Consider the following 23,789-nt stretch of genomic DNA (forward strand, 5'->3'; position numbering starts at 1 on the left):
TATATTTTATTTAAATATTTAAGATCCAACAAAGCAGGCAGAATCCACTCTTGTGGAAGATTTTCTTTTTAGAAAAACTTTGGAAACCACATTCTATTTTCTTTCCATATTATGCAATATCTACATCCTGGCCATGCAAGGCAATGGCCAGGACATAGAGTACTATTACTACATTCATCAATAATAATAATAAACTTTACATCGGTACCGCAGGCTCACATTTGACGATTGTTTTCGACATTTCGGTCTCCATTTGTGCGATATCATGAGCCCGGCTAGCTCAGTCGGTAGAGCATGAGACTCTTAATCTCAGGGTCGTGGGTTCGAGCCCCACGTTGGGCGCAAGTTTTTCTTCTAGTCCTGAAACATGAGATGCCGTTTAAAAGCCTAACGGGTTTGGTCACTGAACGTGGTATACAGATAGATTTCAGTGAGAAAACACATTTGTCTCTTCTCTTTCGTTTTGCCGTCGTCACTCATTTGCATCCCGGAAGTGCTTCTACATACGTAACGAGGTCAAAATGGCGGCTCACTGCCTGTGAAAGGGTCGAACCTGAAGGCAGCTTTATGATCCTAAGACATGTATAAAACGCCATGCAGCAGACTGACAGGTAAGGGCAGGAGAAAAATGTAATATTCCGTTAGCCAGCTGTTTACCTTTACAGACACATTTTTGTCTTGCACGCTGTTAGCAGCCCGAAAGCTAATGCAGAAGCTAGTTCAGCATGTAGCTTACTGGTTGAGAGTTAGCTTATAAAGGAGTCTACAAGTGACTTTGTCCGGCTGTCTATTATCGGTTTCTATGCAAAAACATGGCTTTCGCTAAAGACCACCATTCTGCTTTAAATGATACTGTTGAATATCGAAATAGTTGCAGAAATAACACAAGGATGCATGCTTCTATTAGCTATAAGACGTAGCTGGGAGACAACAACAAACATACCATAGCAAATGATAGAAGCTGCACAGAGTAACGAACTGGAAATCTATCCCCGTACTCATAATTTCCTAGTAGATTGACAGAAATATGCTTATTAAGCCTTGATTTACTCCTCCTGATATCACAAAATGTAAAACTCATAATATTTGCCCTAATTTGGGCGTTTTGGACACTTGATCTTTGTGACCGACAATCAATTCGCAATTTCTACGACTAAAATTAAATTGTACCATATACTCATAGTCCATCATACGATAATTTCCCAATATGGCTACTAGAAATTGTATCTAGCAACAGGAGGTTTCTTTGAGATATTTTTAGTTTGATTACCTGTCATCAAAGTCTATCATATTTCATAAGTCTCGGGTGGTCCAAACAGGGGATAAGATACGGAAATGGGGTGCTATACAAACTCTCAGGGAAATTAATATGTATTGTTTAATTGTATTAAAAGTTTTCTGTGCCTATTTCATTTGAAATTAAAACCACTTCAAATAATATGAAATGATTGAAAGACTTCAAATGTCTACTTTTGTAACAATTATTTTTCTGGATGTGTAATCGGAAACAATGCAAGTCAATTCAAGCATGTCACTCATGTTATTTTACTGTGTTTTGGTCATTTCTCCATTTTACCATATTAGTACATTGGTTGTTTGATATTCGGCTTCCGGAGTGGACTTTGGGGCATTTTGCCCACCTTTGAGAAATTTTGTGTCCAATTTTGGTGTTGAGGATTTCAAATAATTAATTCTAAAACCTGCTTATTCTTTTTCTGTAAGGGAATGTGTTTAATTTTGTCCAGGACGTGTTATCTACCAGGATACCAGGAGTTATTTTAGGGATGGGTAGGTGTCATAATCTATCATATTTCAGGAGAGATAGCTGGATTTAATGACATTAGAACCATTACAAATGAAAGTAGGGTGTGATATTAGAGTTATATATAGAGTTTAACTGTGTTCTTCCTGGGACTCAAGTATTTCCATTATTACCTACATAATAAATCTAGAAAAATAAAAGAAATACCAAAATACCTAGAGAAATAAATGTAAATATATGGCTTTTGAAAGGTCTGTATGAAATGGAAGTAGGAAGGGAAAAATGCCAAAATGTGACTGCCAATAGGAAGAAGAGTGATAAAGCCAGAGCCTGTTTTTCTTAGTGGTATTTTTTTTAATAAGAAATGGAGATTAATTGGATCAAGTGGATTATATATTACATGCAACTTATTTTACTTAATTTAAGCTTCCTAAAATGTTCTCAACATATTCTATTTATCTTGTTTCTTATGCCTATTTAGGCCAGTTGACTCTTATGAAATATGACTAATTATGACTTCTGATCAAACCAACAAAACTTCTAAGAGACCTCTTGCAGTATTGGTGTCGTATAACTGTACTTTCTTGCATTAGACCAGAGGTTCCCAAACTGTGGGGCGCGACCCACAGTTTGGGAACTGTGGGTCGCGCCATTGTGATAACAATGGCTTATAAAACGGTATAAGCCATTGTTATCACGTTGTAAGCTGTTTTTCCGAGCTGCCTTTAAACACAACATCAGCGCTACGACGCTCGCACTGGGTTTACACCTGTGTGGCAGCGACGGAGACCTGCTGCTGCTGCACTCAGGGGTGTGTTAGAATCATGGCAGCAAACCAGCAAAAACGCAAAGAACTTTTCACAGTTTTTCCTCCAAACTAACTGACTGAGTTGAGTAAAGCTGTTGGATGCAGCAGTGACGTGCGGTGAGATTCATAGCTGGTGAGGCACTGACTTAATCATAATCAGATTTACAAATCTAGACCCCATGCAAGTTATTGTTTACATAAGAAAATTTTGCGCATGCGGACAATGCTGGAGGGCAAAAAGGCTATTCCTTTACATGCCATCCATGGCCACGCTGCCGACGTGGCCAAATTCCGTTAACGCAATCAAACTTGGACGTAGATATTATTAATTCCGTGCTGTGCTCCAGAGCAAAGGGAAAAATCGTTAAAGAACAACTCAAAACCACGTCTCTCTCGCTCTCTGTATCAGAGCAGCTACAAGCACACTCGTTGCCATAGCAACTGACAACAACGCAACAAAAAATAAATACTCAGATATTTCCCACACAAAGAGCAGAACATTCAGTCTGTTGCAGTAGTATGGTTTTAGGCTTAATGATTACTTTGGGATTAGTAATTAGTGATTGCTGTGGTAAGAGGAGAAAACTATAAATATATCGCTGCACTTGACTTTACTGCATGGCTAGCTGCTAGCTCGCTGTTACTGTCTTGATGTCTGGGATCATGAGCGCCCCCTGCCTTGAGGCACTGGGGGCGCTGGGATGCAGGTAATGTTAGCTAAATGATGACTAGCTAATATCAACACAGCACCTTAAGCTTAACAAGTAGCCTCTAGGCTACTGACAATGTTGTCTATGTTCAGCTGCTTCAATTCATTTTGCCCCCAAAATAAGTCGATCACTCCCCACTCCCCCCACCACTCACACACATCATTCAACCAGGTAGCCTCTCCATTTTGGTAATCCACAAGGGAAGCCCAGAGAATGTTTGGAAACTACAGGGGGGGGTCCAGGAGAAAATGTTTGGGAACCACTGCATTAGACTATCAGTAGATAATGTAAGAATTATTTTAATTGTCAGAAGAGGTTCAAAACTTTCCTCACTTAACAAAAATATGCCTGTCAGTTCAATGGAGAACATAATGAAACAAGTGTTTTGGGAATATTTTCTGTCAGGGCTTAGTACTGTGTTAAGGGATTAATTGTGTTTCTTTTTTTCCCACAGGTTTTCTAGGTGTAAGAATAAAAGAGCGATTGGTTCAAATCGCTCCTCGATGTGACCAGACTGCTCGAAGTCTTATTTACCTCCACAAAAGAAATCCCTCAAACTCGCTGACGTATCAGCATCTTAACTTTCTGAAACGACAGGTATCCTCATTGGGCATTACCAACCCTATTTCTAACCCAATGTGTTGTGCCAAAATTTATCAACCCAACAATAAATCTGTAAACCATTTTGTCCCTTTTTGCTCCTCACTTTGTTTTCATAGTATGTTACCAAAACCAGCAGTGGACTTGAGCAGCGCACGGTCCCCAAGCACGACCCGACAGTTGTCGATGAAAGAGATGCCAGCGTTGAAAGACAGGTGGAGAGAATACCGGCGAATAATGCTGAGCTCGCAGCAGTCGCCCCACTGTCGGAGGATGTAACGCGTGAAACACAACCTGAAAACTTCGCTGCAAAGCCTGGTACGCAAAGTGCGACAACTCCAAAAGGTTCTGCGTCCCATTTTGCTGCAACCACAGATGAGCCTCCGCACGTTCAAGTGGAGACGGAGGAGGCGAAGCAGGCCCGTCTCGACAGACAATGGAAGCCGCTGAAAGTCGATGCGGGTGACCTACCAGATGTCTACGCTAGACTTGCTAAAATCAAACTTACAGGTAGAGTACCTTAAACATCACCGTGTTGATATATACATATACATACATCTCTGGTTTCATTGAGTCTTATTGGCTGTTTTATAATTCATCAAAAAGCTGTATGATTGACAAAATCTTTACTTTTCTCATGTAATGACTGTTTACTGCTATCAACCTATACTGGAGTTTCAATTGGTTGCATTTTCACAACCTCAAAAAATATCATATGCTAGTATAATATAAAAATTATTGTTTTTCTCTGGGCTCTGCACTGTGACCATTAAAGACAGTGAACTGTAGTTGTTTGTTAGATTGAAACAGCTTGGATAGCTTATCTTTTTTTTTTTTGCTTCTCAAGTTATACTTGGCAGAAGTAAGCATGGGTCTGCTGTTGGTATCAAGATATACAAAGTTTTAGAAATGCTATAATGTGTCGATATAATGTTTCCATGGTCTACAGTCCTTTTTATGAAAGACCTGAGAAAGTGTGTTGTTATCCATGCTAACCAAATAAATATGCAAAATTAACTGGCTGAGTATGTCAATTAAGAAACTGTATGTTCAACCCACACTGTTCCCATCAGAACTTCTACTGGATACTTAATCTATGGATATGTAGTTTTTCTACATATCTAACAAACTGATTTTGCAGTCTAAAATTTCACTCCCGTTTTGCACTGCCAAATGATGAAGATAAGATAGAGTTGAATATGTTGGGAGATTTCAACCTGAAATATAACCACTGTGCACAGTTTACATATTAGATTATTGATCACACTTTTACCAGTTCATAATTATCATAGTAAAGTTTCCAACACTGTCTAACAAATCGAGCCTTCCATCTGGAAAAGTTTCCAGTTTTCCAAGCAAACCTAATTTTAACATTCAGTATGGCTGCCCCATTTAGTAAATGAGGCAGCCATTTGCTAAATGCACAGTAAAGGTTGCAGGTATGAAAAATGCATTGTTACGTCTGGTGGTTTTTCTCATTAAATCTGTGGCACACTGATATTTCTGCATAGCCTTTATGGATGAAAGTCTTCATTTAGTGTCGGAAAACAAAATGGAGAGAAATAAATGATTACGAGTATACTACTAGCACATAAATTAATTAAACTAAGGAATTATTATTAAGTGATTTTTAACTGGGGGGGTATTTCTTGTTTTGTCTGTTTTCAGCTCTGGTGGCAACAACTGCAGCAGCCGGTTTTGCAATGGCTCCCGTCCCTTTTGATCCCGTCTTGTTTTTCGTGTCTTCTCTGGGAACAGGCCTGGCATCCTGTGCTGCCAATTCCATTAACCAGGTCGGTTGCTTTCATATTGCTACCCAACATTAAGGTTTCTTACAGGCTGTAGACATCTTCTGAAAGTGGCAACTTTGAGGAAATCTTTTGTGATCTTGTCAACTTTTGTCAGGCGTAGACGGATATTTGTTGACCTCCAACTGTTTTGTAATACAAACATAAGGTAGCTGGACGACATGCTTCTACACGCAGCTGTCTTAGAATAATCAATCATTTTCCAGAAACATCTGCAAGAACCATCATCCTCACCTTTTGTTCTCATCCGCTCCACATTTCTATTTAAGCTACACATCTCAAAAATGCATCGAGTTGCCTGCAAGTTGTCATTATTTCTCTCCTGAAAGCTTTTTTTTTTTCATATCTGTAAACAAAGGACCTTTTTTTCTATAGAGGCACTTAGAACGCCCTGAGTCAGTAGAGCCTCCCTCCACTGTCTTGTGTTGACGTCTTACGTCGGAATTTGCTCTGTGATTTGAGAATTTTAGCATAATGGGTGAACTCTTTGCTAGCCCTTGATTGAACTGTGTTTAGTTGTGGTTTTAGCCTGTAATTTTGCAGAGACCTTGATTATACTGTGAGTTGGTGCCCTTAAGGCGAACCTCCACCTGAGCCTTCACCATATGTCTCATCTTCTGTTTAGTAACTAAATAGTTGAGTATCTGTAGAAAATAATGCAAAGACCTTAGACGAGTCACTTATAATTTTTGGAAATGTTTTGACCCAAAAACAGAGCTGGCTGCTTTGCTTTTTTTACGTCTCACACTTAGCAGAAGTGTAAATATTTTTAAGATGTTGGAAAAATGTCCTTGTCTTAACTGAATAGTTAAACCCTGGTAGACGTTTGAACAACCCAAAATAAAAGAAAAACATGTGTGCTATGTTATTTAATCGAGATAGCTTTGCATCTAACAGACCATTGAAGGAATTTCATAAATATCCCCATTTATGCATCAAAGAGTTTCCAGAACCAATCACACTCACTTAATACATGCTAATGCATGCATCGGTTCTAATCCATGGAAATTTAGCTGGTTCCTGCCCTGTTGATGCACATTTCAAATGTTTAACCTACAAATACCTTTCAGATGAGTACAAGCGTTCAGTCTGGAAATGTAGCAGTTAGTCATCCAGCTATTAGAATTAAGACAATTTTCTAATAATTTACTGTAATAATGGGGATGTAAATACATACTGAAAAATCAGAGTTTTTTTTTATCATGACTTAGAATTCCCACCATTTCATTCTTTAAATGAAATGGTACAGCATGCATCTGTTTTGAGTTAAGTGAAATTAAGATAAAAGATGGTATGTTTTTGATGCAGGTAAGGATAAAACCTTGCAATCCTTATCTGCATTTTTCTAAACTGGTCGTCCTTAAAAAGAGTAGAAATTGTACAACAAAGAACCTCCTGTGCATTTCTTTTTACCTTTATTGTGTTGTAGTAGAATGAAATAAAATCATAATTTGCAGCGTATGCCTAAAGAAAAACTGCATTGTACATGAGCATTGTGAGTATTTTTAGGATTTCGTATTTAATTTTGCTCTAACTGGCAATTATGGAATCCTGCATTGTTTCTGTGGATAAATATATACCGAAGTGAAAAGAGATCCTTGTGGAACCTTTGTTTAAAATTTCTCTCTTTTTTTATTTCCACAATTGCCTCTTTGAGTCTTGCTTTAAATTCAGCTTATGGTGCATGATGCCAAGAAGTGTTTTTCTGTGGCAATGTTGTTGGCTTGTGACCCTGAACCTCTACATGAGAGAGAATCTCTCGCAGCTCTTTTCTCCCTTGCTCTCTTTAAGTACAATGTCATCGGAGTCTTAATTGGAAATGGCTGGGGATGGGATGGGGATCGTGCTTTCAGTCTTAATAGCCACCTGTCTTGATGTGGAGCTGACTTTGATGTTGGTTTTCTTCTGGAATCAGGAAAGACAGAATAATATCTTGTTGGCAGAAAAAATGAAATTGCAGTGCCTTGCAAAAGTATTTTCTCATGACCATCTCAATTTTTTCTCACTTGGATTTGACTGGGCCATTTATTCAGCTGAGTATGTTTTGATTGAAACCTGTCTATTGTAACTCTGTCTCTATTGACACCCATTTCGCTTTAAGTGTTAGTTTTTGTCAACATGGTATGTTTGTACTCTGACTGTATTAAAAAAAACTAAGCTTGAAATATCTCAAATTAAAATGCATTTAGAAAAAGAAAAGTGACACCTTTTCTTTCTACTTTACTGTTATAAACTACAGTGTGTTGGTTTGCTCCATTGAAACCCTCCATTGTAATGTGATAATTGTGAAGAAGTCAAGGGGTGTGAATACTTTTGTAATGTGCTTGAACTTAAATTCCTTTTGCACATAGCTATGCATCCGCAAAAGAACAGTTTGTGTTGATTATCTGTTTTATCCTCGACTGTCCACACACAGTCGCAACATTGTGCATTTTTCTAAATTGGTAATCCTAAAAAGAGTAGAAATTGTGCAACTCTAACTTCAGAGCTGCTGCCTTTGGCTTTTTTCCCCTCTCACTCCCTTTCATCCCTAAAATGCCAGCTTTTCAGTGTAAGTTTAGTTTGGGATGATCAAAGACCGTTTTTTTTTCTCTAATACACAGAAAATCAAACAAAAAACCTGACAAATCAGTGCAAAGATCAAGCGAAGATGACTTCCTAAGGATTTGGTGCTCCACGCTAATCCCTTAATGTTCTGCATCCGAAGAGGCAGAGCAGTGTGCGATCTTGTGACCGCACAACTGTCAGATTTCCTCGAGAAACGGAGCGAGGGAGAAATTCATAACGATTCTACTGCGGTAGTCAGAACTTGGGATTCGCTGTGAAAAGCCGAGGCTGCCATTTGTCCCATTGGGAAGCACCCATAGGCCAAAAGGAAATGTTGTGGTTCCTTCTCCAAACATTCATTTATTTTGGAAACTGACCCAAAGGAACTGGAGTATAATAGCCGTGGTATTTTAACCAGAATTCTTTGGGGTTACAGTCAAATTGATTAATAGTCAGAAAGAAAAGCCATATGCAGCAACAAAGCTCAACTTCAGAGTTTATATTTTTGTGAGGAGTAGTTATAATGGGACTTCTAAATTATTTGAAAATAACTAACTTTGTTATTTTTATTTTTTCCCCCCAAGTATTCTATGATCCTAATGATAGCTAAAATGTTTATAGCAAAATCCTCTGCAGGTGTCCCAGCCATTCTCACTTTCAGTCCTGACCTCCACTTCTTCTAACTGGATAATTGGGTCAGATGAAAGTTTGAGGCAGGATGCCTGAAAGACCCCAGGGAGGTCTCAGGGTCCTTGGCACTGTAAACGGGACCTAATGAAGCTTTTGAATGCCGGGCGGGGGGGGGCCGCGGGAGGTGTGTCTTTAGTGTTTTGACAGCATCTGAAGCGTAAGTCACACCACGCTGCTTTGCGTGTTTGTTTAATGAAAATGCAAACAGGCTTGTTTTTGTCTCTTGACTTGTGTCATTTCTGCTGTCGTGACGAAGGCAGCTCGTTTCTGTTGTGTCTTTGTCTCATTTGTGGTGAGCTGTCTGAGGCTGGCACGCACACCGAGCCCCCACACGACTCCCCCTCCTCCTCCCCGCACCCTCAACCCCATCCACTGCTTACCACCTCACGCTGCACCCTGCTGTCTTGTCCTGTGCAGACATGCATTATTTACCGTCTTGCGTGCTTTCGTGTCAGTGCATCTTGGTCGGCCTTTTTGACTGTACGGGTGGGATGATTGAACAGGGACACAGGTTTTACAGACAGCTGTGTGTTACCAGCTGTCTGTAAACTACATGCTTCTTTCACTAATCTTTTTATTTTATTTTATTTTTTTATATGAAAGTTTGATTAATTTAAATACATTTTCATTTCATCCAGACCAACCTGTACTTTATTTATTTTTAGGGGACATTTAGTCGTTTTACTTCTGTTGGAGCAATAGAGGAGCGACTTTTACAGAGAACTAAATTGATCTGTGCAAAAATAATTAAGTGAACTCCACGAACCCAATGTTTTCGACTTAAACCCATCAAAGTCTGACGACAACACAAACTATTCCTCTATGAACTTTCTACAATGTCAGTTTTTTTGATATATATATATATATATATATATATATATATATATGTATATTTTTTTTTTTTTTTTTTTTAAACATGCACATAAAGCAAGATGACTCTTTGAAAATCGCATATGCAAATTTATGGGACTCAACTGTCCCACACTGAAGATCTTTTTAAAGCCAAAGGAGAAAAAAGCAATCCAAAACGGCTAAAGATAAAAATGACTAAAGATGGGGACAGAGGCTTCTCTTCCAGCAGGAAATCAATCCAATTTAACCAGAGCTACAGTGGGATGGTTCAAAATAAAACATATTGATGTCTTAGAATGACCTAGTCAAAGTTGAGACTGCCACTGTATTTTTTTTTCCACCCTTGCTCTTTTTTTGTTTGGAGGTACTATGTTGAAGACAGCACCTCTTGAGAATGTCATAAGTTGTAACAAGAGCCTGTAGCTCCTAAAATCCCACCAACTGTGACACAAAGGACTACAAACTCATCCACCAACACTTTTGCCTGATAAAAGGAACAAACAGATAAAAACCCCAAAAGGAAAGTTATTTGTCGTCCATTGGTTAGTATTGTTGGATATCGTCACAATATTTATGATAATTGTAGAATTACATAGTAACTTAACTATTCTGAACTTCACCTTTTAGCATTTTCGGCGTGATGAATGAATTAGAAACTATTCATTCTTACCTTTTTAATTGTCTGCATTTGCACAGATATTCAATAATGCTTCATATTAATGATAGATTGTTGCTGTAGTTTGCCTCGTAAAGGCCTTGGAGAATGGCTGTGGGGGGGCTTTTTTAAGTTTAAAGGTCAGGCACATCAGAGTGTTCGCCAAATGGCCGGTTTTACATGAAAGGAGATCCCTTCCTTGCTGCAGATGCTGCCCTTAAGATCTTGTTTTCCACCAGCTTAGTTAAAACAAAAGACTGAGTTGATCTTTGACTTTGAGGCTTTGTAGATTTCTGTTTTGATGGTCTCCAGCAAGCTGTTAATTCAGCCTGAGAGAAAAGATGGACATTTGCTTTTTAATTGCCCTGGAAACATGGCAAAAATGACTCTGTGGGTATCACCCAATCAGATTAGGATTAATATTTAACCAGCCAGCCTTGTTTAATAGTTAATTTCTTCAAAGCCTTTTGTTTTTGTTCACTGTGGGATGCCGGTCCATTTCCAAATGTACAAATGAATTTCTTGTAGCCTCAGACGGTTGACAGATGGTTTCCTCTGATACTATCATGAAAGGAGTGATGCGCCTCACATTGTCCCTAACAGAAACTCATAGTTACCCAGGGCAAATATTGTTGCTAAGGAAGTGTTAGGTTTCAATGCCGTAGTGTTGATGACATGCTAGCTTCTAGATATGTTGTTGTTTCTGGAAAATCAAGCAGAATTGTAGCAGGTTAATGGGCCCGCTTCAGATCACAGTTTCAATCTGCAGCCTTTACACGAAACATTGGATGAGGGGGTTGAAGTTGACCCACCCCCTGTTACACCTTTGATCCATTTCTGGAGGTAGTCACAGTGCAATAATGTCCCTGAGGGGAAGATGGGACTGTATAACGAGTGAGATTTAGTGATATGATACAAATCAAGAGGAGATAGAAAACAGTGAATTTACTGACATTCTTATTGCCAAATTGCAACTTTTAATTATGGTATTGTCTCTGTAGGATTTACAGGCTTTTCCTGTGTTTTCCTTAATTTTTATTCAATTTCTCTTTTTTTTTTTTTTTTTTTTACAGAATATTGCATGAAAGCATATTTAGGATAAATTTGTTTCTGCTATCCGACACAATTTATCAATGTTTCTCTACATTATTCTCTTTTTTGTTTTGTTTTAATTTTTTTTTTTTTTTGCATTCTTAGTTTTCAGAACTAAACTTACTATTCTTCATGTTAGAATAGTGTAAAACTGAAACAAGGAAATCAGAGGAAAATAAAGTTAATATGTAAAACTATGAAAACACAAGAAAAGCATTTCATTTCAACAGATTAGGGAAAAATTTTAAATACAATTCACATACTATAAACATTCTGATACTTGCATTGGATTCTTTTTATCAGTTGAATTCTTCAGCTGCATTCACAGTTTTTGCATTTAATCAAATGCAACTTCTTCCAGTCTCCCTGTCACAAGACATGTTGAACTAAATCTCATTATATAAAATCAAATTTCATGTTGCAAATGCTATGTTTGTCATGTCAGTTGATTGGATGAAATTCTCTCAGGAATCAATTTATTTCTTATTAAATACGGTGTTTCGAGTTGTGCTGATAGTCAATCAATAAACTGCTTTAGGCTGTTGGAAGGAAACACATGGTGTATATGCGCTTTGTGTTCCGACTTTTCCTCAAGTCTTGACAAATTAATGTAACGTGACCTTACTTCAAAGGAAGATTTGGGCAGAGAAGAAAACAGTAGTTTTCCTGCAGTTGCCAGCAGTATGTCATCATTCTATTAAGATCACGCCAAAACGACTTACGGTGCTGTCAGGGCCACATCTTGTTGGTGCAAACGTACCTCACCACAACGGTCACAACATGAGTCATGAAACGGGACAGACTGATGGAGAACCATGTGGAGCAACCTCCCTTATTATTAACCTTTACTTTTTTTTTTTTTTTTTTTTTTTTTACAAAACTAAGTGATTATGGGCTTCGTGGCCGTCTAGGGAAGTTGCCGACAGCTTCTAGAGACGAGTCAGAGAGGAGGAAACTACTCAGCAGAAAGCATTCTGGCTCCGGTCCTGCTCTCCAGCCAAGTCTGGGTCTGTGTTTTAGTAATCGCTGATCTCCTTCAAACCGAGCAACAGCAAACCCACTCCATACAAAAATGATGTATTTCATTTTTCTGTCAACAGTGCTGCTTCTGGCAGGATTTAGCAAGATAAAAACACAAAGTGGAAAATAAATCACTACTATAGTACTTCTAATAGCTTTGTCATGGTCTCAACTAGGTCAGCTATTAATTATAATTTCTGTCTTCTATTTGTGGGCTTATTTTATATTGCAAAAAAAATATTTTTCTCAAAAAAAAAAAAACATTTTCTTTAACTTACTACTTTTACAATAGACTTTCGTATTTATGACATTCCTCAAAATAAAATGTAAACAAAAATTTCCAAGTGACCCTTTCATCAAGATAAAAATGAATAAAGTGAAGATGCAAGTTTTGTCAATGATAAAGTTTTTAAAAGTTCAAAAGTAACTAGATTTAATTGTAAATATTTTTGAAGCCTTTAAGATGTGATTTATATTTATTACCTGCATGTGTTATTCATCTATCTGTCAAGTGTAAATCGGATTTATTTAGATAATATAGCTGTACAGTTAAATGTGATTAAATTAGGTCAGTTAAAAATGTATTTGGATAACTTGCGTAATAACACAAAGAAAGGTTATAGACTCACTATTGCAAGGGTTTTATATTTTAAATTAAATATGCTCATTTTGACCACCTACTGACACTAATATATTAAATACAAACAGTCTTTAATATTTTTCTGGCATGGATCTGTTCACCCTAATGATCACAGAGCCCCTATATTTAAACGAGGGTCCTTTGCCTGACATAAAATCTTTGTGTGGTTAAATATTTTTGCAAAGTAGCAAAAGTTTCCTCTTTTTTTTTTTTCTTCTTTCAGCTTTTGTCTGCAAGTATTCAAAACCTGAAGTTGTTTTTGTTTTCCGTCAAGCCCCGTTTCTCCAAATAGCCCATTATGGCATGAGTATACTTCAACTATTCTGACAGTAAAATGAAAAGCTTCTGCTGTGATGCAGAAGATCTTTGCTAACGCTCATGTTAGTCAGATGAGTACACGCTGGGCTGTGATGCGTGGGACGGTTACTGCTGTGAAATCTGAGAGAGAAGTAAAGAGCAAATTTTCGTGGAATGTCCTGCTGTTTTGTGTTGAACTGAGACGTAATGTTTTCTTTTTTCTTTTTTTCTATTCCTGGTTTTCGTTTGTTAAACTTCTTTGGATATGATCACATGTGTAGATGTAATAACAGAGCGCACACTTTGTATTTAAATCTCCGATCCCTTCAAAATGGTAAAAACAACCAAGTGATGTTTAACGGATTGGGTTTTGAAGAATGTATCTGTTTCCCTTAATGAGGCTGGTTAAAGTAAGAGAAGAACATACTTACAGCATTTTCTTGTGACAATTACAGATTTGTTTACATGTTGAGCTTTTTTTTTTCATGAAGCTCAAGTTTTCACCCTCTATTTGAAGGTAACTTAGCCAGAGGAAAGTAGGAACACTCCTTTGTAATGCTGAGATCCGTGGATAATTAACAAAAGCAGCCCTGTTTATGGTGTGCCCATGAGCCAATACTGCATGCTAATTAAATTCAATCTGAGAAGTTTTTGGGGCAAGGGCATTGCTGGAAAACAGAACGATTACCGGCAAGTATTTTCTTTTTCTTTTTTCTCCAAGTTTTGTGTGCGTCATTTATTTTTGTTTTCTGGCTCTGCCTGTTTTTGCTCAAAATCACATTTGGTTGTTTCAAAGGGTTCGACGACTTATTCAGCTTTAGAGGCATCATCCGAAAATGGAAGTCCAAGCTTTATGGTTTAGTTTATTTTCTCCCCCAGAGTCAATTTGTCGTATAGCCGAGCAGACAATTAAATAACGAAAAATAAACTAACACCGCCGTATTTAAGACACTTGATGTACAGATGTGTAATTTTTCAGTTTCTACTTGGGCAAATCAGCCTCATCAGACTGTTGAGGCTGATTTGCACCGCAGGGCATTGCAACTAAGAACAGATAGCAGCAGGATTTCACTGCCATGAAAACATCTGCCTTGTAATTTACTGAAAGTTGCACAGCATTATCTTACATCTTCGGCTAATACAATCCACTTTAATTATTTAGATTGACAAGGGTGATAGTTAGATCCACTACTGAAACATAATATTGGGTTCAAAAGAGCAAGGTAACTGTGGTAATACTTTTGGGTGAGCTAAGAATCCCTCTATTTTTTTGCATGAATAAACAGAGTAACAAGTCCCAAACTGTCCTCTATCCAGGTTTGATTGGTACTTTTATTGCAATTTCCGTGTTTTTCTTGTGGAACTTAAGGTTCATTAGACTGAATCTAAAGTTCATCCTAATGTCAAAAAGAATTGAAAATGCTCCTTCTATGCGTATTAACAAAACTAGGCAAGCTTTTTGAAATCTTGAGATGTATTTTAAATAATCTATTTTCAGTGTAGACTTCTTTAATTTAGTTTTAACTAGTCTAAATAAGTTGCATAATGTAAGACTTATTAGAACCGTGAAATAGCCGAGCTCCTTATTTTTGTTGCTTTGAGCTTGTCCAAAATGCAACAGCTTGTCTTCTAATTCTCATCAGGCAGGTGAACATGCATTACTTCTCTTCTGGCTGCTTTGAATTGTTCTGTTTTGGATTTTTCAGAAAGTCACATTTTCTCGCTGAGTCTGCTTCACATCACATGTTATAAATTGGAGGAATCTTCCTTTTGTAAAATCTTCTGTATCGGCTCGGCATTGTGGAAACATCACATTAACAGCCAGGCGCCTCACATTTAGACCAACTCTCTCTACTGCTGGTTGAGTAATTGTGTCTGCGCTCTCACCGTCTGCACATATCTGAAATTTTAAAAGGTCTGGTCTCCAATGATGGTTATTCAGACTGTATATTTTCTGCTCTTTAACCACCATCATTGTCCTCTGTCCTTCATTATGTAACCAACAAAGCCCATCCTGACGAACTGAAAAATGCCACGGCTGATATTTAGCATACGAAAAAGGTTGTGTTTTGTGTGACCATGGGTGGCCTTTTAGTTTTACTCATAATAGTCTCACTAAACGGAGAAATATCCTTGAGGCTTCAGTTGTTGCGAGGCCTGTTGGCGTGCCAGACCTGATGAATAGTTGGGTAGAAAGAACTCAAAAATATACTCTTGTTCTGAAATTGTTTTTATCAATTTCAATTAGCACCTGTGTTAATATATATATTCTTTAAGCACAAATATTGGGAAAAATATCAGACGTAGGAAAAGACAAAGTCCTCTGTGTTTGAAATGCAAATTTCCTTAATATCATGTTCCTATTTTCTAATATTGCCATAGTATACATTTTTCTGCTTCAAACAATACCGGCAATACTTCAGAGGAATAGATTAGTCCATCTTCCGTTTGTTCTTCTTTCTTGGTGTCTCATTAGGCTTATCCTTTCCACGTGTTGATTCACCTGCTGGTGCTCCGCCTCTCGTTCGACTCACTTAAAGATGGAGCGCTGCTTTGCTGGGTGAGGATCTCTGTCTGACCGAGATTCGCTGCAGACGCTGATGGTAGTTAAAAGGAGTCTGCCAGGCTCTGTCGTGTAGTAACTGCTCATTAGTGCTCAGAGAACAGTTCAAAGTGTGTGTCTCTGGGTGTGTGTAACAAGTGCATATATATTTACTCAGGCGCTGTGGCCTTTTAACTTGCCCCTTTGTGCTGTTTTTTTTTTCTTTCTTCCTTTCTTTTTTTGTCTTTTGATCGAGAGCAAAACATAGGTTCTGTGAAATTACAGTTGTTTTTGCTGTTTATGTCTAAAGCTCAACATTACCTTGCACCTAATAAAGTAATCCTCATTGCACTGGCAACCACTAATGGCATTTCTTTATTTATCTGCTGTCAGCTTTTTTTATTCGATTGTGCTAAACCGCTTATGTTTCCTCAATAAAATGATACATTTTCATTATTCATTTTTACATTATGTTTTGCATTTATTCACAACCACAAAATGAAGACGTTACCAAAGACTAAACACACTTTAAGGTATAAAATGCCGTCTCCTGTATGATAAAAAAAATAAATCACTATTTACATAGTAAAAGTAGTAAATAAATAAGTATATTTTATTTAAAAAATAATAAGGTGTGAATAATTAGTATGAGATGAGACAGAAGTGGACTTATAAACAACTAGAACTTATTTCTGTTATCAATTCAGCTCCAAATGAAAAAAATAATTGTTTCCCTGAAACAAGTAACAATAAGAGCATTATTTATATATATATATATATATATATATATATATATATATATATATATATATATATATATATATATATATTATACACACATACAGTTAATCAGAGTTGCATTTCTTTTACACGAAAGGTTATTGATGAAGCAAGAGATCAAGCAGAAGTTGACTTTATTGACCTCCTGCAACAGGAGGACTAGCCTAAGAAGTCAGTGTAATTCCTTATTCAGCAATAAACTCTGTGTTATTGCCTGCATTCAGTCTCAGTGATAACCACTTGTTTTAAGATATATGGGAAGGAATAGTACAGGGGATGAAAAATCCAGCATCCAACTGCAGCCCGACACAATAAACTGAACAAACTGCTAGAAAAGCATTTCTTCTTTCTAACATCTGACAACAAGGTTACCTACTTTCAAACAAATGTCCCCGTGATTCTTTCCTGGCTCCTGTCACGATGGATATTGATGTAGTGCCAATTCCAAACAAGCACACAAGGAGATCAAAGAAAGTGCCATAAATTCAGTACAGGCTTTTTGTTTTTTATTCCGGATTCTGTTCACACATGAGTTTCACAGCAAGAGACTTGATGCTACTCTCACAGTGTGCAGTGAGAGAGTGAGTTTGTTTCATTTAGGTGGTCAAACATGATGGACATGCTAGTGTAGAAATAGCTATTTTAGATTAAAGCAAATTAAGAATGATTGTTAAGGTTCCCAATATGTGGGTCAGTAAAATCTTCCCTGTATAGATTGCTCCCCAATAAGATATGGCAAAAAATATCCCATGATCATATAATCCTATGATCTTACTGTCATTTCTTGTTTTTATTGAACTGTACATACTGCGTTTGGTCTGTCTTCACTTTTTTCTAAGTTTTAGTTGGGATTTTTCACCAGTCCACTTTAACAGTACACTGTCCAGACACAAAATAAACAAAGTGTCTTGTGGCCCAACCTCTGAGAGTGCATCTTCATTATGGGTAAAGCAAGAAACAATATTTAGGGAGAGCAAACTAAACACTCCACTTTAAACAAACTTTCCACCACCTGACCATCCATCTGGATGCTATTATATTTAGTTATTCACCCTCAAAAACAACTGGTTCTGTGTTTAGGTCATCAATTGAAGTAACCCGACATGAGCTAGCTCTCTATTTATTATTCATTTATTTCTTTGCTTATTTACATTATGCGTATTGGCTCTCATTGTGAAATGATACACATATTTACTCTTCTTTTCTCCCACAAATTGCATGTTAATATGTCCAACTTCCTTAAAAAGCTGCTCTGCCATACACATGTCCCTGGTTTTGTTGTGGGGAAAAAAAAAATTGTTTGAAAGTTTGACTGAAAGCTGTTTTTAATTCTGGCCACCTTAACTAATTAATTAAGTTCATTAGTTAATACAATTTTCACTCACATAAAATCAAGACATTTGATGTTTAGCATGTTTAGCTAACTATATTGCAAACTTTTCTTTTTAAATAACTGATCGAAATACAAACTATATGCATATATAAATTGTGTTCTTTTTATTTTCCGTTTTATTAAAGAAGCATGTTAAAATTATCAGTGGCTAATAAACTGCTCACCAAATCCCGATGACTTTTATCCATAAGTGAAATTTGCTGTTGGGGGATAAATGAGTGACACACAGACTTTAAGAAATCTGTACTCCTTCCTCTGAGGTCCTCATCATTTTTGATTTGATTGGCCTGTTGAATGAGCTTGTCCAAACGAAGGAAAGGTTTTATCCATGGGTCATTGCTTGGAATACAAATCTACCAGAGGTGCTGACGGCTGCTGTCATGTTTTGGTGAACAGCGAAGGACTTCATAGGCATCCTGTCTTTTTTCCCAACGTTGAATTTCTTCCAGATCTTCCAGACTAGCCATATCGGAGCGCTGTTGAGGCTGACTCATACGCATTCCCCTCTGCTTCCAGGCTGCTTGTGGTCAGACACAGCTGCAGATTGAAAATGTAAACACTCACGTTCTCTCAAACATACACATGGCCATGCTCAGGCCTTTGTTTCAACTGTAGAGAGGCTTTCAAACTTCACGTCATGTCAGTCACACCCTCACAGTTATTTGCAAAATGACCCCCTCACGGCGGAAAGGACCGTTTATTTCTCTTTAAACAAGTGACCACACACACAAAGAGGGTGCCTAATTCTACTTGCTCAGCTTTTGCAGATATGTTTTCCTTCAGCTTGTGTGACTGAATAGAAAGCGGTCAACTGTCTGCACAACTAATGGCAATCAGAAATGGCTAAGAAATGGCCTCGTTAGGCCAAAACATTAACTTATCAGACTCAGTCTGGAGATATGGAAGGTCATTCCAAGGATATTAATGCTGTTTGCACAGTTTATATGTTTAGTAGAGTTAAAGTGATTGTCTGAACATGATGCAGCGTCTGATTCAGTGGTAAACGATACCCAGTTCTTTTCTGCAAACATTTACGTGTTTTTTTTTATTCAGTTATTTTGAAAAGGAACAGTGTATGGTCATGAACCTACTTAGACCCTCTTAATCTGCCAGATTTAGCCACCATGCTAAATTTGGTATCAAACCATAAAAGAATGAAATAAAATATACATTATACCAAGGAACCGGCAACCCTCAACCTACTGAAATTGAATCAATTAGGGAAAAAAACGTGCCAAACACAAGTGTAAGCTTTAATAAAGACATAAAATAAAGAACACTGTTAAAGCTGGTGCTAAACTGTAAAATGTAATAGTTTTGATCTGACTTATGAACATTAAGGTTTAGTTCAGAGTAATATCAAGATATGAAAAATCAGTTGGCCGGAGAACCGGTGTGAGAATAAAGATGCTTGTTGGACAACTTTTGCACATGCATCATGAAGCATACATTTTGTTTTTAACTTTTGTGCAGACGTCTGATAAAAAGGTCCTAAAATTAGTGGTCTGGGAACAGAGCCTTGCGGGACCTCTACTGGCAGTCAGTCTGGACAACTCGACCATGATGACAGTATCAAATGCCTCTCCGAGCCTAAAAAGACAGCACAGACACCACTACCCTTATAGAGTAAGGGTTGAATTTTTCCCCACATCTTTTCTACCTTAAATATAGCCAGACGTACCCCCGTTGGTTAATGGCGTGATGTCTCACTTTTATCATTGCGTTCAATGACAGAACCTACTCCACTTCCCAGGCAGCTGCCTTAAAAGAAAATGTTAACTCAGTGTGATTATCTTAACTGTCAACATATTTAGCTTTGTACCTTTTCAGTGAACCTATAATTTTTGCCACTTTGAGTTCGTCTGTTCCTTCCAGTCTAAGGGCAGGCTGTGTGGTTTTAACAGAGCTTTAAAAAAAAACATCAGATTGTGTTAAAGTTATGTCATCCCAATGCAGTGAACAAATGGCTTTAATATCTCGTCAAGCTTTTTTCTTTTGTTTGTAATCCAAGTCTTCCCTCACACCAGGAGGCACTGTGGTCTTGTCATTGTAACGCATAAAGAATAAAAAAAAAAAAAAAGGAATTTAACAGATCAGATCAAAACCATGACCCTAAGCTTTGCCTCACAGCTTGAGACTGAGCTCCACATCAATTGGATACAAATTACTATCATTTAGCTTTTGTTGAAGTTATTAATAGAGATAAAGCTCTTGCTGGCAATCTCTCCTTTGCTCAGGTCAAAATGTTATGAATCCTCTATCATCTTCTCCCTTTTAAGATTTTTTTTTTTTTAATATGGTTGTTTCTTTTAAAACCGCTTTCTAGCACACCTCTGCTTTTCCTTTTCCTTTTCCTGTCAGTATCTCCAAAGGAACAGATTATCTTCAGGGCAGAGGCAAGGCGGCTGTGCTGAGCATTAATTGGCTGATTAACATGAGGACAGTTTAGCACTTCACTGTCCCGCACTCAGCCCATTAATCAGGAGCGAGGCCGTGCCAGCTGAACCGCTGCCAACGCTTCCCGCACAGACCACTTTAAAGAGCGCTAGAAGAGGTTGGGGTTCAACACACAGCTGAAAGCGAGACGTGATCCACTCTTTGGCAAGACAAAGTACTGCACTGTGTAAAACGGGGCCTGTAAAGGAGGAATCAAATGAAAACAGTGTTGTAAAGCAGCAGGATTGTGGAGCTCAGGTGCTTAGAAAAGTGAGAAGAACAAAAAAGAAAGAGTCACTTTTTGAGGTCAGATGTTAAATTTCTTATATTCTAACTCAGAAGGCATTCCCAACTGTGACCTTAAGATGTTTGGATCACATGGTAGTGGGCTACTTGGTTTTGTTTTTTTACTAAACCTCTTTGATTTAGAGTCTTGAATTAGACAGAGAAATGTTCAGCTTTTCATTACTAACCAGATGAGGTTCTCCCCTTTCATTTCATCACACCAGGAGATCACAGAGGGCAACGAGTCCCAAACACATCTGCTGGTTGCCATATGTACCGTTTCAGGCACAGATGGGGGGCTTATCTTTCACCTCTGTTTGTAAATGGCTTGATCTAAGTATTAATATTTCTCTGAGACAGAAATGAAGTGACATAAATTTGATCAGGTCTGTTCCTGGTTTTGTTTAGTCATTCAAAAATCGAGGACATCTCGTTCCCCTGCTTCTGTCTGGGTCACCAATTCCACAAACTTCATTCAGTGCCTTGTAAACATATTCACAGTTCTATCGATTTGTGGTTTTCAAAAGTGTGCTGTAGATTTGGACTTGTCCTCCTCTCCTCTGTTGCTACCTAAATAAAACCTGTTTCCAATTATCTACAAGTGTCAAACAAAATCCCAATGAAATACATTGTTGTTTTGGGTTGCAAGATGGGGGAGGGGGGGGATGTCAAAATGTTCCAGGAGTGTGAATACCTTCAAAGGTACAATAAGTCAACATTCATCTGCTTTGAACTGTCCTCACCTTTCCCGGCTTTCCTGTTTTTTAATAACGCTCATTTCATCACTCGGATATGCACTTCAGTTCATGCTAACAGTTTAATAACTACCTTGAACATCGCAAACATTTTTTTTTGGTGGCATGACTTGCAATCTTGACATTGTTCACATATCTAGAACAGGTTTTCTTTCACTAACCGTTCAGCAGAACATAAATAGCCTTTACCTGTTTAACATTGTTTGTGTATGTGCACCGACTTGCATGTATTATACTTTTGTTTTCTGCTGTTTTTATTTTTTATTTTTCTTACTGTAAAAAAAAAAAACAAAACAGAAAATTGGAGTTCTTGCCAGCACCAGAAATCAGGCTTTCGAGAAAAGCTTTTGCTGCTTGTTTGGATCAGAGGCATTTCACCCGTTTAGCCTTGAAGTGACGCTTTTCAGATCCATTTCTCTTATCCAGTTTTTGGAGACTTGCCTCGCGTGCAACAGAGCACCACTCGCCCCGGTGGATGTTTTGAGTGCGCAAAACAGGTGACTTCCTGACAGGTGATGACTTGTGGTTGTTGGTTTTAGCCCATGCACCTGGGGTTCCCTCAGCAGAGCCACGGAGAGGCAAGCGGTGTTTAGGCCAGCTGATGTTTCTGTGAGTCAAAGGTTTACAGCTGCTTAGCTGGATCTGTTGCCCGGTTCCTGTGTTTAGCTGCACTCTTGCCGCTCAAGTAAACAGTAAAAAGATTGTTGTTACTCCACCGCTCCTTTCTGGCCTCGCCTCACTTCCTCTTTTTTCTTTAATGGTGGGTTTCTCATATTTTAATCAAACATAAATCACTTTGTAGATCCCCCATAAATTATCTCCTGATGCAGAGCTGCTTTATTGTGTTGGAAAAAAAAAAAAAAAAAAACTAGAAAGGCATCCTGCAGTCTGTTGTCAATTTAGACCTGGTGGTTGGCATTGAATCACGCTCCTTCTTTGATAACTCGGAGGATCTGGTAACTTAACACCCCCTCTGCCTCACTCCTTGCTTTGGTCTCCTCTGTTTTCCGTCCTTATCATCTGGCCAATAATTTTCCCTACAATTAGGGGTTTTGTGTGGTCGTTTGTGTTCATAATTGAAAACAGCAGTCATCCCTCCCCAACTTCCGTTTTTTTGTTTTTTGGGGATGTAGATGTTTGACGTTTCAAAAACAATAGACTGGTACTGATTAATTGAGTTTTTAAGAGAATTATAGGGATAATGTTCACCATTATTTTTGGATTAACATAAAGTAAATGATTAATGAACTCTGCTTGTCTTAAAGCAAGCAGTAGCCAATATTCTCAATTAGGTTTGTAATTTAAGCCAAATGACTTCAGGATGAAACAACTAATCTTAAACCTTAAAGTAATTTTTGGCTCAAGATTTCTACATTATCCATCCATATGAAGCCCCTATTAAAATGAGTCTAAGATCTTCAAATCCCTGATAAAACATCAAGTATTTGCGATGTAAAAGATACCACCTTTTAACATACCATATCTTGCATAAGTCAACTAACCAATAAACTGAGGAAAACATGTCGATTAAAAGAAGAGCCTTTTTGGATAAGTGTGTAGATTCATGATACTAACTCGTTTAGTTACAGCCTTCCTAGTTAACATCTGTCTTTTAATTATAGGATATCGGATGATGAAGCTGAAATAAAGTTTAAATGGTCTTGTAAAGATGTCTGAATCCTTTAGTTAAAGCCAAATTTTGCATAGAAGTTACAAAGTAAAGCAGTGAACAAACACAGAAAAAGTTTTAAATGGAAAAAAAAAAACTGACACGGTTGACGCCCGACAAAGAGGCAAACGGCAACACTGAGGGCGCTGCAGAAACGAGGAGTGGTTGTGTTCCACATGTGACAGTAATCTTCTGAATTTTCCTCTTGTTTTAACCACATTCTAAAGTTCGAAGACCGAAGCCTTTTATTCCAAATAAAATATTCAGGCCTGACAAAAACCTCCTAAAGCCGTGTGGGAGAATGTTCGATAACACCAAACCTGCACTGGAAGATTGTAGTGACAGCATCATGCTGTGGCGTCATTTTCTTCTGATGGAGCCGGGGACTGTGTCGAGATAAATGGAAATATGAAAAGCTCCAAATGTCAGTCAGTTTTAGTCTTGAACT

At 37.8% G+C, this 23,789-nt stretch overlaps 1 protein-coding gene and 1 non-coding gene across 2 annotated transcripts in view; both read left to right on the top strand.

The window, feature by feature from the left end:
• Positions 1-269: 269 nt before the first annotated feature.
• On the top strand, positions 270-342 carry trnak-cuu (transfer RNA lysine (anticodon CUU)). Its single transcript has one exon. It is a non-coding gene; the product is annotated as a tRNA-Lys (tRNA).
• A 142-nt stretch (positions 343-484) lies between these two features.
• Positions 485-23,789, top strand: part of cox10 (cytochrome c oxidase assembly factor heme A:farnesyltransferase COX10) — a 32,563-nt gene continuing 9,258 nt past the window's right edge. The window contains exons 1-4 of the mRNA XM_014970982.2: positions 485-611; positions 3,735-3,877; positions 4,000-4,390; positions 5,549-5,673. Of these exons, the coding sequence (XP_014826468.2) occupies positions 581-611; positions 3,735-3,877; positions 4,000-4,390; positions 5,549-5,673 (690 nt within the window). The 5' untranslated portion in view covers positions 485-580. The remainder of the gene's footprint in view (positions 612-3,734; positions 3,878-3,999; positions 4,391-5,548; positions 5,674-23,789) is intronic.

This window comes from Poecilia mexicana, unplaced genomic scaffold (assembly GCF_051168715.1).
Source record: "Poecilia mexicana isolate PSO_F unplaced genomic scaffold, ASM5116871v1 scaffold_19, whole genome shotgun sequence".
In the NCBI taxonomy this organism is placed as follows: Eukaryota; Metazoa; Chordata; class Actinopteri; order Cyprinodontiformes; family Poeciliidae; genus Poecilia; species Poecilia mexicana.